The following is a 15,519-nucleotide window of genomic DNA, read 5'->3' on the forward strand; positions in this document are numbered from 1 at the left end:
GAAAACTACATTTGTGATTACAGAGCTCTTACTATGGAAATTGATGCAGGGAACATAGATGTAACTGAAAGTGAAACAGTTATATATATAAAAGAAAATTTGATTATTCTAAGCTTAAGATGGCACTAGGGAATAAAAAATGGGAACCAGCGTACAATGCAACTGAAGTGAATGAAAAATGGGAATATTTCTGTAAGTCATTCAGTAACACTTTAAATGAAACCTGTCCTTTAGTTAAAAAAGTAAATAAAGCTGTAAACCATAAAGCCGAGAATCTCGCTTCTGAAATTATTGAACTGAGGGAGAAAATGAAAGATTGCTATATACTTTTTTGAGAGATACTAAACTACAATATTTCTCAACAAAATATAAACTTCTCAGAAAAACATAATGAGAGTCCTTGACTAACCTAAAAGCACAGAAATATACCTCTGAAATAAGGAACTCTAGCTGTATCAGTAACACTGCCTGGAAAATAATGCATAAAGAAAGTGGGAAACAGAATTTTGTGAACACAGCAACATAACATTAAAAGAAAATGTTGAAGAAATAAATGACCCAAAAGAAGTGTGTGAGAAATTTATACAAAAGTTCAGTACAGTTGGTACAAATGAAGTTTATGCCAAGCCACAAAATTTTAGTCTTGGAAAATCTAGCCAGTCCTTTTATATGCACGGCATTAATGAGAGGGATGTCCTAGCAATCATATCAGCACTTCGACCAAAAATGTCTCATGGCTGGGATGACATTTCACCTAAAGTGCCAAAGGAATGCAGGGCTGAATTAGTCAAACCCCTGACTCACTTGATAAATACCTCCCTCAGTAATGGTGTATTCCCTGACCTTTTGAAAATTACTGAAATTATACCAATGCATAAAAAGGGATTAAAAACTGACACTAAAAACTACAGGCCAATATCAATAACCTCAGATCTAGGCAAATTGTTAGAGAGAGTAATACTAAATCAAGTTGAATCATATTTCACCCAACACCTGTTAAACGACCTACAACATGGATTTAGAAAAGGGAGATCTACTACAACAGCAGTAGCATCTTTTATACATGAATTATTAAATAAGCTGGACAAAAGTGACAAGGTAATAGGCACTTTCCTAGATATGAGTAAAGCCTTTGATACTGTGAATCATACCATTCTTCTGTGTAAGGTTGAGAGGACTAGCCTTGAAACTACTTACCTCCTATTTGAAAGACAGGAAACAGTGTGTAAAGCTAACTTATAAAAATAATGAGCAGTTTCTAACAACCAAATCAACCTTCAGGACACTTCAATGTGGCGTGCCTCAAGGAAGTATACTAGGGCCTTTTCTGTTCCCCGTGTATGTAAATAACTTATCTGAACCCCAAAATTGCTTGGTTGTAAGCTATGCCGATGACATATCCTTCATCAGCTGTGGCAGTGATATGCAGTCTGCAGCTAACAGTACTGAGATCAGTTTCAATACCCTGTCCGCATACCTTACAGCAAACGAGCTTCTTGTAAATAAAGACAAAACGGTAATAATGAAGTTCATCCTCAGTTATAATGCTGCCATAACTGATACTGTATTTACATCCCCATTGGGTGTTGCATATACAAATTCACATAAATTTTTGGGCATCGTTGTTGATGAACACTTATCATGGAAAGAACATGTAGATAATATATGCAAGAAAATCAGTAGAAATGTGTATCTACTGAAACAGGTCTCAGCCTCCTTGGACCATGATACTTTAAGGCAAATATATTTTGGGTTGATTCATCTGCACCTTCAGTATGGTATTGAGATATGGGGTGGGGCATCAGCAGTTCATATAGATAGACTTTTTAGATCACAAAAAAAGGCAGTAAGAATGGTAGCCAACGTAATGAAGAGAGAGCCTTGTAGAGACATCTTTAGAAAATATAAAATTCTTACAGTGTATTCCATGTATATACTGCAGACAGCCATGTTCGTGAAACAAAATCGCGAATTTAATATGACAAACAGTAACGTACACAACTATGATACACGGGGGAGGGCAAATTTTCATAGAATTGTGACCAATAAAAAGGCAACGGACCACAGCCCACATAGAATGGGAGCAATTTTCTACAATGCACTATCCTGTGAACTCAAGAAAGCAAATCTAAATATGCTAAAGAGTAGACTGAAGCAATTATAAATAGAGAAGTGTTGTTACTCTATAGAGGACTTTAAGTTGTAGTGCCATCTTGGAAAACACTGTATATAGACAATGTCTCCGATCTGTCAGTGGTATGAAAGAATGTAGTTATACACTGTATTATGTGTACTGTACTATTATAAATATAAGATAAATTGTGTTACACTATAGAGGAATCTATTTGTAATGTCCTTTTGAAAAATAGTGTGTACAGACGTGTGTCTGATCCATATGATGTTATGAAAGAATGTAAATATTTTACTGTATATGTGTAATGTAAGCTAAATTTTCCTGACAATGGCCGAAAACTTTTTGTTATATAGACAGAAAATAAATAAATATTGTTGTGCTATCAATCTATTGCACTCTAAATTTCATTTTCATATGCATTCACTCTACTAGATATGCGAAGCCAAAGTTTAAATTGTTTTTGGGCCTGATTTTCACATCCAACTTTCATTCCAATTATACAACTTGGTATGTTTTATAGACCATAGTTTTTCGCAAAATCAGAATGAAAACGCGGCATTTTTTGACATTTTTACAAAATCTTCTATTTTGCGCTAAATTCATTCAGTACTGGAAAGTGCTACAGAAATGAAACTTTATATTTAAGAGCCTTGTGTTGTTAGGTTACTACATGCCAAGTTTCATGTTTGTCATAGCATTAGATCAGGAGATGCAAGAAGCAAAACTTCGAAATTTTTTCAGGTACCTATTTTTTTGGCCGATTTATCTACAATTTTCTGGTTCAATATAGCTCGTAAAATTCTTGTCATTATTATCCTTAAGAGAACGCATAGAGTTGTACAAGATGGCCAATTTTTATTTCTTTACAAAAAGTATTGCCTGAGATATTACAGTTCAAAGTCGCCAAAAATTCATGCTGGCTCTGTGCAAGTCATAATCAGCTGAGAAGTATTCAGCACAGGGTGGGTTGGGCAGCATGGGCCGCTCCGTTCCTGGCAGCGGCACCAAGGGACAGGCATGCAGCGCAGGTAGCCGGATTATGCCGCAGGTCGCAGCGCCTCAGCACACCAAGCATATGGTGCACCTCCAGCAATTAAAGGGTTAAAATAAAGAATAAAAACATATTATTATTATTATTATTATTATTATTATTATACATTATTCAGCATCACCCCAAAAATATATACTTCCATACAATATAATGAAGTCTGCAACATCTACCTAGCACTCTTAAACACCACTTCCTCTCCACCACCTTCCTCTTTCATTTGCCTCAAATCTATTCTTTTAATATTTCATCTTTCAAATTACAATTACCATCTAATCTTCTAACACCATTTCCATCTCTATGATTCTTTCATCACAATACACCTATTCTACATCTACATTTACATCTATACTCTGAAAACCATCAAAGTGCTTGAAGAAGGTATGTCCCATTGTATCAGTTATTAGGATTTCTTCCCGTTCCATTAACATATGGAGCAGGGGAAGAATGATTGATTGAGTGTCTCTGTGCGTGCATTCTAATCTTATCCTCATGATCCCTATGTGAACAATACATACAGGATTGTAGTATATTCCTAAGAGTCATCATTTAAAGCCAGTTCTTGAAACTTTGTTAATAGATTTTCTCGGGATAGTTTATGTATCTCGACACACACCCACGGATCAAACCTGTGACCATTCATGCTGCCCTCCTCTGTATACATTCAGTATCCCTTGTTAGTTCTATTTGGTATGGGTTCCACACACTTGTGCAATATTTTAGAATATTCTATTAAATGTTTCCAATTCAATGAGTACATGTGAGGTATTTTTACCTATTTTCATTAGTCTGCAATGGCACACATAATAATCAGTGTATCAAAATTCTGTAAACAGTTAACATTTGTAACTCTTTGTTAGTCTTTGTTCTCCACTACTGAGTTCCCTACTTCTGTTCTTGACACCAAGTACCCCACTAGTCTATTTTGTCTACCAATATTTAGGAAGCACACCCACTGGAAGTCATATGCTTACATTACTAATAACCCATACACCACCTCTTCCAAACTGCATAAGTTTACAGCTTGGCCTGAATGCTTGTGTCAATGCGAACAGTGTCACCAAATTTCTTTTGGCTCAATAAAAACTTCAAAAGTGTTTGTAACATTCGATTATCTTTTGCATTTTGGCTCTGATTACTATTCTTTTCTATTACTCTATTCTATTCTATTATTTTGAGATATGCACGAGAGATTATTGAATACAGCAGGCAAGTTGAGTTATTTATGTTGAACAACAGATTTCTAACTTTTATCACAAAATGAAATCTAAGAGCAAAAATTTCTAAATGCTCTAAAACTGATGACAGCAAAATAATACTGACATACAACATTAATATTATTACGATAATAATAATTCCACATGGCTCAACAGAGTAGAACAAGTCTTTCCATTCGCTGCCACATCAACAGCTTATGTGTCCTTAAGCTATCTTAGTAACACTACTGGGGAAAGCAGACCTATATTTTAATGTAGATGCAAGCCATGTGTCATTCCTGGCAAATTTTTGCATTATTGATAGGCGAAGGCTAGGTTAATGGAAGACTGGAATATTCCGTGGTTGGGCCACAATTCGGTCCCATGGCCTTTCACTTTCCAGGCCCATACTTTACCACTAGACCACTCAGCCCCATATTATTATTATGAAAACAACAAGGTACACACCTGTCTTCTCTTCATTCCAGTCTTTTTGAGTAATAATTCATCAACCATAGCCTGAAGGCACACAGACATCAGAATTGCTTGCTCACTTGCAATTGTAATCCACTGGAGCTTGTCCTTTGACATAAGATATTCAAATGAAAGCTCCAACTGTGGCTGTGAGTTGTCTGAGGTACTGCTACTATTACTGTGAACGCTGCTGCCTTCACCATGCTGAAAATGAAATGCAGTGTTAACTGTATAATTGTAACAATAATAACACCAGCGCAATAATGATGAAAAAACAGCATATTCCTTATATGAATCTGTAACTATACTATACGGTGCTTTATGTCTCAGACACACACACACACACACACACACACACACACACACACACACACAGAGAGAGAGAGAGAGAGAGAGAGAGAGAGAGAATAAAAAGGAGGAGTTGTGTCCAACATAAACTAAAGTTGGTGGATGAGTTCCGACATCTGAAAAATAACATTTATTCAAATTTTAAGCCAATCGCATAAGACGGGCACTATCAGCACCATTACAAGGATGCTTGTGAACATTAGTTACCTTTGAGACTGGACATGATGAATTGATGTTAGTCAAGAATGACTTTAAGGAGACGAATGTGCCATTATCAACACCTCACTGAGTTTGAATGAGGCCTTGTAACAGGGCTACAATAATCTGAATGTTCCTTCTATGATCTTGCAAAAAGACATGGCAGGAAAGTAGCTACTGTAAGTGACTGCTGACAGCAGTGGTTATGAGAATGTATGGTCACAAGAAGACTAGGTTCCAGATGGCAATGTGACACTATTGAGAGAGAAGACCATTATGTTTTGCATATGGCTCTGGTGCATTGTAGTGCATCCGCAGGAGAAATCTGAGCATCAGCTAGCACCACCATAACACAACAAACTGTTACAGATTGGTTACTTCAAGGATGCCTGGAAGTCACACCCCTGTAGCGTGCGTTCCACTGACCCCAAACCAACACCATTTGCGATTTAAATGGTTCAAGCAAAAGATTCTTGGAGGGCAGGATGCGGGTCTGTTGTGTTTCCTGATGAAAGCTGGTTCTGCTTCATTGCCAATGATGGCCGTGAGCTGGTTCTGCTTCATTGCCAATGATGGTGAGCTGGTTCTGCTTCATTGCCAATGATGGCCGTGAACTGGTTCTGCTTCATTGCCAATGATGGCTGTGTGAGGGTCAGAAGGAGGCCAGTTAAGGGCCTCCAACCAACCTGTCTGCATGCTACACACACTGGGCCTACACCTAGAGTTATGGTCTGGGATGTAATTTAATATGACAGCAAGACCACTGGTGGTTATCCCACACAAACTGGCTGCAAAATTTTACATCAATCTGGTGATTTGACCTGTCGTGTTGCCACTCATGAACAGAATTCCATGGTGTGTTTTCCAACATGATAGCACTTGCCCAAATGCCACTGTTGTAACATAACGTGCTCTACTACACAAATGTACAAGGTCTGTTCAAAAAATTCCAGAACATCCGTAGTTTTGCACCGATGGTGTGTCTGAGCGAAATGCGGTTGGCATCCCTGCATATGCCTGTGTTTAATGCCAGTGGCTTTATTGTTGTATTCTGTTAGTAACGGTTCAGTGTTGTATTGAGGAGAAGCTGTGTCACACAGTTTGCAAATTTTGAGATGGCAGAGTTAGAGGAGCAGCACGTCTCCATTAAATTTTGCAAAAAAACTCAAGAAAACCTTTATAGAGGCACCACAAATGATGCAGGAACCTATGGTGATGAGTGCTTAAGCTGTACTTGGTGTTACAAATGGGTCACACAGTTTAAAAATGGCCAGACAGAAATTAAAAATGACCCTCATTCAGAATTCCCTCAGACATCCACTGACAATGCTCATGTCAGGTATGTCAATGAAATTGTGCATGCCAATTGAAGACTGACAGTCTGAGAAATTGAAGAAGAATGTAACATCTCAGTTGGATCATGTCATGAAATCCTGACAAAGCACCTTGAAATGCATCATGTTGCTGCCAAGTATGTCCCCTGTCTCTTGAGTCAAGACCATAAAGACCTTCACCTCGCAATCTGTGAGGAGCTTTTGGACTGCGCAAGTGAGAATGAGATGTTCCTTAAGAGAATCATAACTGGCGATGAGACGTGGGTCTACAGTTATGATGTTGAGAGCAAGGTTCAATCTTCACGATGGGTTGGGAAAGGTTCTCCAAGACCAAAAAATCTAGTCAGATCAGGTCAAATGTCAAAGCCATGCTGATAGTTTTCTTTGAATTTGAAGGATTAGTTCATCATGAATTCATGCTACAGGGACAAACTGTTAATCGATGATACTATCGGGCCGTGTTGTGACACCTGTGAAAACATGTGAGAAGGAAACGGCCTGAAATGTGGCAAAGACAATTCATGGCTCTTGCTTCACGATAACACACCCGCACACTCATCCTAGTTGGTGCATGAATATTGCACAAAAAACAAAATCACTGTGCTGCCTCAATCCTCCGTACTCTCCAAACCTGTGCCCTGCAGACTCTTTTTTTATTTCCAAAGTTGAAAATCCAGTTGAAAGGACGAAGATTTGCAACAGTAGATGAGATAAAAAAAATTCAAAGATAGTGCTTCTTGGAAGTGGAAACAACGTTAGGAACAGTGTATTAGTTGTGGAGGAGAGTATCTGCAAGGAGACTGAGCACAGTAAGTAACAGGTACATGCAGAAAAGGTGCTAATTTAAGGAGATGGGACCTGGATAAACTGACTAAACTAGAGGTTGTAGGAAGTTTCAGGGAGAGTATAAGGGAACAATTGACAGGAATGGGGGGGGAAAAAAAAGGAGAAGAAGAATGGGTAGCTCTGAGGGATGAAGTAGTGAAGGCAGCAGACGATCAAGTAGGTAAAAAGACGAGGGCTAGTGGAAATCCTTGGGTAACAGAAGAGGTACTGAATTTAATTGATGAAAGGAGAAAATACAAAAATGAGTAAGTGAAGCAGGTAAAAAGGAATACAAACATCTCAAAAATGAGATCGACAGGAAATGCAAAATGGCTAAGCAGGGATGGCTAGAGGACAAATGTAAGGATGTAGAGGCTTATCTCACGAGGGGTAAGATAGATAATGCCTACAGGAAAATTAAAGAGACCTTTGGAGATAAGAGAACCACTTGTATGAATATCAAGAGCTCAGATGGAAACCCAGTTCTAAGCAAAGAAGGGGAGGCAGAAAGGTGGAAGGAGTATATAGAGGGTTTATACAAGGGTGAAGTACTTGAGGACAATATTATGGAAATGGAAGAGGATGTAGATGAAGACGAAATGGGAGATAAGATACTGCGTGAAGAGTTTGACAGAGCACTGAAAGATCTGAGTCGCAACAAAGCTCTGGGAGTAGACAGCATTCTATTAGAACTACTGACAGCCTTGGGAGAGCCAGTCATGACAAAACTCTACCATCTGGTGAGCAAGGTGTATGAGACAGGCGAAATACCCTCAGACTTCAGGAAGAATATAATAATTCCAATCCCAAAGAGAGCAGGTGTTGACAGATGTGAAAATTACTGAACTATCAGTTTAATAAGTCACGGATGCAAAATACTAACGCGAATTATTTACAGACGAATGGAAAAACTGGTAGAAGCCGACCTCGGGGAAGATCAGTTTGGATTCCGTAGAAATGTTGGAACACGTGAGGCAGTACTAACCTTATGACTTATCTTAGAAGAAAGATTAAGAAAAGGCAAACCTACGTTTCTAGCATTTGTAGACTTAGAGAAAGCTTTTGACAATGTTAACTGGAATACTCTCTTTCAAATTCTGAAGGTGGCAGGGGTAAAATACAGAGAGCGAAAGGCTATTTACAATTTGTACAGAAACCAGATGGCAGTTATAAGAGCCGAGGGGCATGAAAGGGAAGCAGTGGTTGGGAAGGGAGTGAGACAGGGTTGTAGCCTCTCCCCGATGTTATTCAATCTGTATATTGAGCAAGCAGTAAAGGGAACAAAAGAAAAATTCGGAGTAGGTATTAAAATTCATGGAGAAGAAATAAAAACTTTGAGGTTCGCCGATGACATTGTAATTCTGTCAGAGACAGCAAAAGACTTGGAAGAGCAGTTGAACGGAATGGACAGTGTCCTGAAAGGAGGATATAAGATGAACATCAACAAAAGCAAAATGAGGATAATGGAATGTAGTCAAATTGAATTGTGTGATGCTGAGGGAATTAGTTTAGGAAAAGAGACACTTAAAGTAGTACAGGAGTTTTGCTATTTAGGGAGTAAAATAACTGATGATGGTCGAAGTAGAGAGGATATAAAATGTAGACTGGCAATGGCAAGGAAAGCATTTCTGAAGAAGAGAAATTTGTTAACATTGAGTATAGATTTAAGTGTCAGGAAGTCGTTTCTGAAAGTATTTGTATGGAGTGTAGCCATGTATGGAAGTGAAACATGGACGATAAACAGTTTGGACAAGAAGAGAATAGAAGCTTTCGAAATGTGGTGCTACAGAAGAATGCTGAAGATTAGATGGGTAGATCACATAACTAATGAGGAGGTATTGAACAGAACTGGGGAGAAGAGGAGTTTGTGGCACAACTTAAGAAAAAGAAGGGATCGATTGGTAGAACATGTTTTGAGGCATCAAGGGATCACAAATTTAGCATTGGAAGGCAGCGTGGAGGGTAAAAATCGTAGAGGGAGACCAAGAGACGAATACACTAAGCAGATTCAGAAGGATGTAGGTTGCAGTAAATACTGGGAGATGAAGAAGCTTGCACAGGATAGAGTAGCATGGAGAGCTGCATCAAACCAGTCTCAGGACTGAAGACCACAACAACAACAACAACATGCAGAAAAATTTTGTGGACAAAGTTCCAGAATTTTTTTGAACAGACCTCATATTCCTGAAATTTCATAACTCTACATTAATTATTATTTAGTGTTGCAATTTTTCTTTCCATCAGTATATATACTTGTGTGTGTGTGTGTGTGTGTGTGTGTGTGTCAAACAGGAGAATATCTTTCAAGTTTAGGCTTAAATTTCAGTTTGGTTAATAAGAGCACAGCTTCCTTCCAGAATGAAACTGTAAACAGACATTAAAATACGTGGTACTTTTTGTGATGCTTGGAATTTCATGTTTCCAATGCAAACAGTTTTCCTCAGCAAGTTATTAAATTTTAAAGATTTGCCACTTTATTTAAGATGATTTCCAATTGTTTAATACATGTACTTCATAATGTTAATCTTTCATTGCCTAATACGTCTGATTTCCGTATCACATTTCTGTCAGCTCATCTCTCTTTCAGGGTTGTATGCACAAAGTAGCATGTTTTAATTGACTTGTAATAGCCAATGTGGCACCTAGCTCAGTTAGTTAATTGAACCATTTACACATAAAGGAACCCCACACTATTAATTATTCCATAAATTCAAGCAGCAATGTGCCTTTAATACACAACAGATGGGTATACCAGGAACAGTGCTGGAAGAAGAAATGAAGGTAAGAAATTAGGGTTTAATGTTCTGATTACAATAAAGTCATTGCAGATGGACTGGAAATGCATACCAGTACGCTGAAAGGATGGATGGTCTAAAATAACAACTTGATGACAGAAAGAATAAGAATAAACACAAAAAAAGGAATGAGAGAAAAAGAAAAATGTACGTGGTGTTCGGAAATTCCCATTACAAACTTCTAGGACTTGCAGAGGGGAATGAGTACATAATATTTTGAATAGGAACCCATGCCTGAATATGTACTGTTTCCATTCTATGATGGTTTCAATTCATATGTTTATTGCATTGATTTCTGCTTGATGAATTGAATTACACTCGGTGCAGTATAGTTATTAGGTAATAATCCAAAAGGAAACACAACGAAACATCCACTTATCATGGTCTGTGCAATGTTTAATTTGGGAGACTCCTGTAGAGACAGAAGAAGATCTGCTGACATGAGTTCTGGCTGCCGCACTAGAAATTGAAGAGGCACAAGATGGGATGGAGAGTGTGTACCAGAATATGCTTCAGAGGTACAATGTTTGTAACAATGCTGGAGGACACCACATTGAAACACTGTTGTGACACACCAATACTGTTTTGAATGTACAGTACACCAGACTGGTTTTTGCTCTGGAATACAGTAAACACGTAATGTTTTACTGTTAATATAAATAAATGTGCTGAAGTGAGCAATGGATTTTTCATTATGTTTCCTTCTGAATTGCGACCCAAGAACTGTACTGCATCAAGCCGAAGTCAATTCCTTAAGCAGAAGGGATGAGTTCAACATCTGAATTGCAAATGTCACTAAACGAAACAGTACATTTCTGGGAATGGTTTCCTATTCAAAATATTATGTACTCACTCCCGCCTACAAGTCCTAGAAGTTTGTAATGGAAACTTCTGAACACCCTGTAGAAAGAAGGTCGGAAGGTATTATTCTATGCCAGAATTAGTAGGAGAGGGTGGAGAAGGCAGCAAGTTGAAATGACAAGTTGTCTGCCTGTGTAGCTTAAAAAGTTTAATGTTACCTATGGAGAGGCCAATGACAGCACAGGTCATAGGTTAAAACTGCCCAATGACAACAAAAGAACAAAATAGCCTGTAATCTATTCTGAGTGACGGTACGGAGACTGGAGGGGTATAAGGCTACATGGATCAACCTTTTTTTTTTTCCGACCGGAAACTGACTATAATAATACTCTGCTAGCATATTATAGCATGTCTATATGTAGAAACAGCAGTAAGCTTGAATAAAAAGTGGAAATCGTTGAAATAGATGTTCTTCATGAATTTGCACCTGAGGACAACAGAAATACAGGAAATCACTCTGAGCGAATGAAGAAGAAGTGTCAATGGGTAAAGGAAACTACTTAGTATTTCATTGGGTGGAAAAGTTATTAAATGAAGATGCAAAACAGATCGGTTGTAGGATGGACACCCACTGAATGGAGATTTTAGCGTTATGGGCAAAACTGCAAATTCAGAAGGAGCAGATCCTTTTCAAGCAAAATTAAAGAAATAATTACAGTACTATTTAAAGTCTCCATTATCCACAGTTTTTTTCTAATTGTAATATCAGTGATTATCTGGGACCAATGTAACAAAAGAAAGGCAAGTAGTGACTGCCTCAAGTACTCATAGCATCTTCACATCAAAAACTTAAGTGACTAATGATGTTAAACAGTTAATGATAAAAAAGTAGAGCAAACAGAGGCTCTTACAAATTACAGCTTTTACTGTCTTCTTAGAGAGAGAGAGTCCCGCAGTTGCCAATGTTTTTCAGAAGGTAGTAAAACATTTGTAAACTAAATGGTCTTTCCAAACATATTGTTGTGTATAAGGTATGCTAAGTTTTTTCATTCCTGAATCACTAATCTGTAAAATATTTTAAATCTATAAAAATGAATTATAAGGAAAATAAGTGCTGAAGTAGGAAAAATTCAATTAAGAACATTTTTAAAATACCAGGAAACAGAAAGGATGGCCAGTGCTTACCACCAAGTGGCGAAATTCCATATCTGAAAGCAAAAGAAAACTATCTAGTGTTCAGAGTTTTTAGTTTCATTCCTCATGGAGAATGATTGGTTGGGAAGCTTGGAAACGATGAAGGACTCATATTACACTGAGAGGGACAAATGTCTGCTCTCGTACTCACATCTCCAAAAGTATCTGGACACTTGGCTGAAAATGATTTACAAGTTCATGGCACCCTCCATTGGTAATGCTGGAATTCAATATGGTGTTGGCCCACCCTGAGCCTTGATAACAGCTTCCACTCTCGCAGGCATACGTTCAATCACGTGCTGGAAAGATTCTTGGGAAATGGCAGCCCATTCTTCATGGAGTGCTGCACTGACGAGAGGTACCAATGTCGGTCGGTGAGGCCCAGCACGAAGTCGGCGTTAGAAAACACCCCATTCAGGACAGGACTCTGTGCAGGCCAGTCCATTAGAGGGATGTTATTCTCGTATAACCACTCCGCCACAGGCCATGCATTACGAACAGGTGCTCGATCGTGTTGAAAGATGCAATTGTCATCCCCGAATTGCTCTTCAACAGTGGGAAGCAAGAAGGTGCTTAAAACATCATTGTAGGCTTGTGCTGTGATAGTGCCATGCAAAACAACAAGGGGTGCAAGCCCCCTCCATTAAAAACAACACCACAACATAACACCACCGCCCCGAATTTTACTGTTGGCACAACACATGCTGACAGATAAAGTTCACTGGGCATTCGCCATACCCACACCCTGCCATCGGATCGCCACATTGTGTACCGAGATTTGTCACTTGACACAACATTTTTCCACTGTTCAATCGTCCAATGTTTACGCTCCTTACACCAAAAGAGACATCGTTTGGCATCTATTGGCGTGATGTGTGGCTTATGAACAGCCACTCGACCATGAAATCCAAGTTTTCTCATCTCCCAACATCTGTTATAGTACTTGCAGTGGATCCTGATGCAGTCTGGAATTCCTGTGTGATGGTCTGGATTGATATCTGCCTATTACACATTACGACCTCCTTCAACTGTCAGCAGTCTCTGTCAGTCAACAGATGAGGTCGGCCTGTACAGTTTTGTGCTGTACGTGTCCCTCCACGCTTTCACTTCACTATCAGTTGGAAACAGTGGACCTAGGGATGTTTAGGAGTGTGGGAATCTCATGGACAGATGTATGACACAAGTGACACCCAATCACCTGATCACATTTGAAGTCCATGAGTTCTGCGGAGTGCCCCATTCTGCTCTCTCACAATTTCTAATGACTCCTGAGGTCTCTGATATGGAGTACCTGGCAGTAGGTGGCAGCACAATGCACCTAATATGAAAAACGTATGTTTTTGGGGATGTGCGAATACTTTTGATCACATAGTGTAGAAATTAGCAACTATGGCCTGTTCTGGTAATATGTTGGCCACAGCTCTGAACTAAAGTTGCACATCTTCCACATCTCCACTATTATTTCAGTGATCATAAACATTAGCACCTTCACTTTTTCATTGTGTTAAACTTGTTTCTATCAAGTATGATATGAAAATTTCTCCTTGCAATTCTCTCTTTGTCAGTCATGTGTGACTGTCCAGATGTATCAGCAATCTTGGATTTCAGTCCTCCATGTTGTATCTATCTGGGATTTGTGCTATACATACAGTGCTTCATTTAGCTTAATACACCAGTTGCTATTAGCTGGCTTTAAGCCATAAATTTCTTTCTTCAGTCTTGTGATACATTTTTCCTTAACACTTAAAGTGACAAATTAATTAACTTGTAGGAAAAGAGACATTGCTACTTACCATAAAGGTAACACACTAAGCTGCAGATAGGCACAATTAAAAGACACTTACACATAAGCTTTCAGCCACAGCCTCCATCAGAAAGGCTGTGGCCGAAAGCTTATGTGTGTCTTTTAATTGTGCCTGTCTGCAACTTATCATGTCATTTTTACAGTAAGTAGCAATCTATCTTTTCCCACATTGTTTATATCCCTACCTGGAGTTTCCATTGTTTGAAATTAATTAATTCAATGGCGTCTAACATAAATCTGTTCTTACAAATCATCTTGATGAGCACTTCTCCAGTCGTGTTGTGAGGAGTGTTTTCAGAAAGCCACTACTTCTACAAAGCCCCTAGTTATACATCTCCTTCAATTTATCCCAGTCTTCTTTCATGCTTGTGCATTCTGCAGATGCAAGTAAGTTGCTCCAGTAGTGAACACTTTCATCTATTCTGTGTTATTTTGTCTGAGACACATTCCCATAACTTCTTATGGTAATGAATTTGTGCTGAAAGTAGCCATGTTTCTAATGTTCTGTATCGTATTTTTTCTTGCTTCAGATTGCTGACTTTTGCATTTCAATAATCTTTAGCAAATTGTGTCTCCTGGGCCCATGACTTGTTATTTACTGATACTCCAAAATAATGTGGTCACAGTTTGAAGCAGTTGAGATAACATTTATTACATACTGAGTACATATAATAACTAGCCAATACAGAAGTTCTCATTCATAACAATCTTAAGTAAGAAAAATTTATTCCCATGCACTAACAGTAGTTTGTAAGGTGAGAGACTGATTAAAAACTGGACACTCACAAGAAAGTCTTCTTGGCATTACAAGAAACGTTAAGTAAAGCTGTGCCCATTTTGTAACTGGTATTATTAGTTTCAATAAGAGCACACGTACATGTACAATTCCAAGTACTATGCTAAAGAATATTTTAACTTTACCTTGTTCCAAAACTTACATTATGCAACGTGGTTATACGCCAACATCTCATACGAGTAACTTTGAAACTGCCTTCTCTCATATCTTGACCATCTGAGAGTCTAACTCTTAAATTAAGTTCACGGTTTCCTGCGCTAACCAATACACGAGATCCAGGCTTTGGATAATCACAAATGCATGGTCGAAATTGCAAGAATCCATAATATTTAAGAGTACGTGCCAGCTCCAAATACTGCATAAAAAGAAATAAAGCAAAAGTAATTACTTTTTTAAAGTGTTACTCTTCAACATTATCACAGTTACACAAAAGTTTGCAACTACATACTGTGATGTGATGTCATTTACTACACAGCTGCAAACCATTATGTACTATTATTTGTTTAAACTGTTACATTACCTGTATACATAGGAAGAAAGATCTCAAGTCTACTAATACTCCAAATCAAACC

General features: G+C 38.3%; 1 protein-coding gene across 1 annotated transcript in view; it reads right to left on the minus strand.

Annotated features, from left to right (window-relative positions):
- The window catches only part of LOC124789989 (sorting nexin-17), an 87,484-nt gene that overhangs the window by 7,134 nt on the left and 64,831 nt on the right, over window positions 1-15,519 (minus strand). The window contains exons 7-8 of the mRNA XM_047257535.1: window positions 15,090-15,302; window positions 4,847-5,056 (exon numbers count right to left, since the gene is read on the minus strand). Of these exons, the coding sequence (XP_047113491.1) occupies window positions 4,847-5,056; window positions 15,090-15,302 (423 nt within the window). The remainder of the gene's footprint in view (window positions 1-4,846; window positions 5,057-15,089; window positions 15,303-15,519) is intronic.

Source organism: Schistocerca piceifrons, chromosome 1, assembly GCF_021461385.2.
Source record: "Schistocerca piceifrons isolate TAMUIC-IGC-003096 chromosome 1, iqSchPice1.1, whole genome shotgun sequence".
Classification (NCBI taxonomy): Eukaryota; Metazoa; Arthropoda; class Insecta; order Orthoptera; family Acrididae; genus Schistocerca; species Schistocerca piceifrons.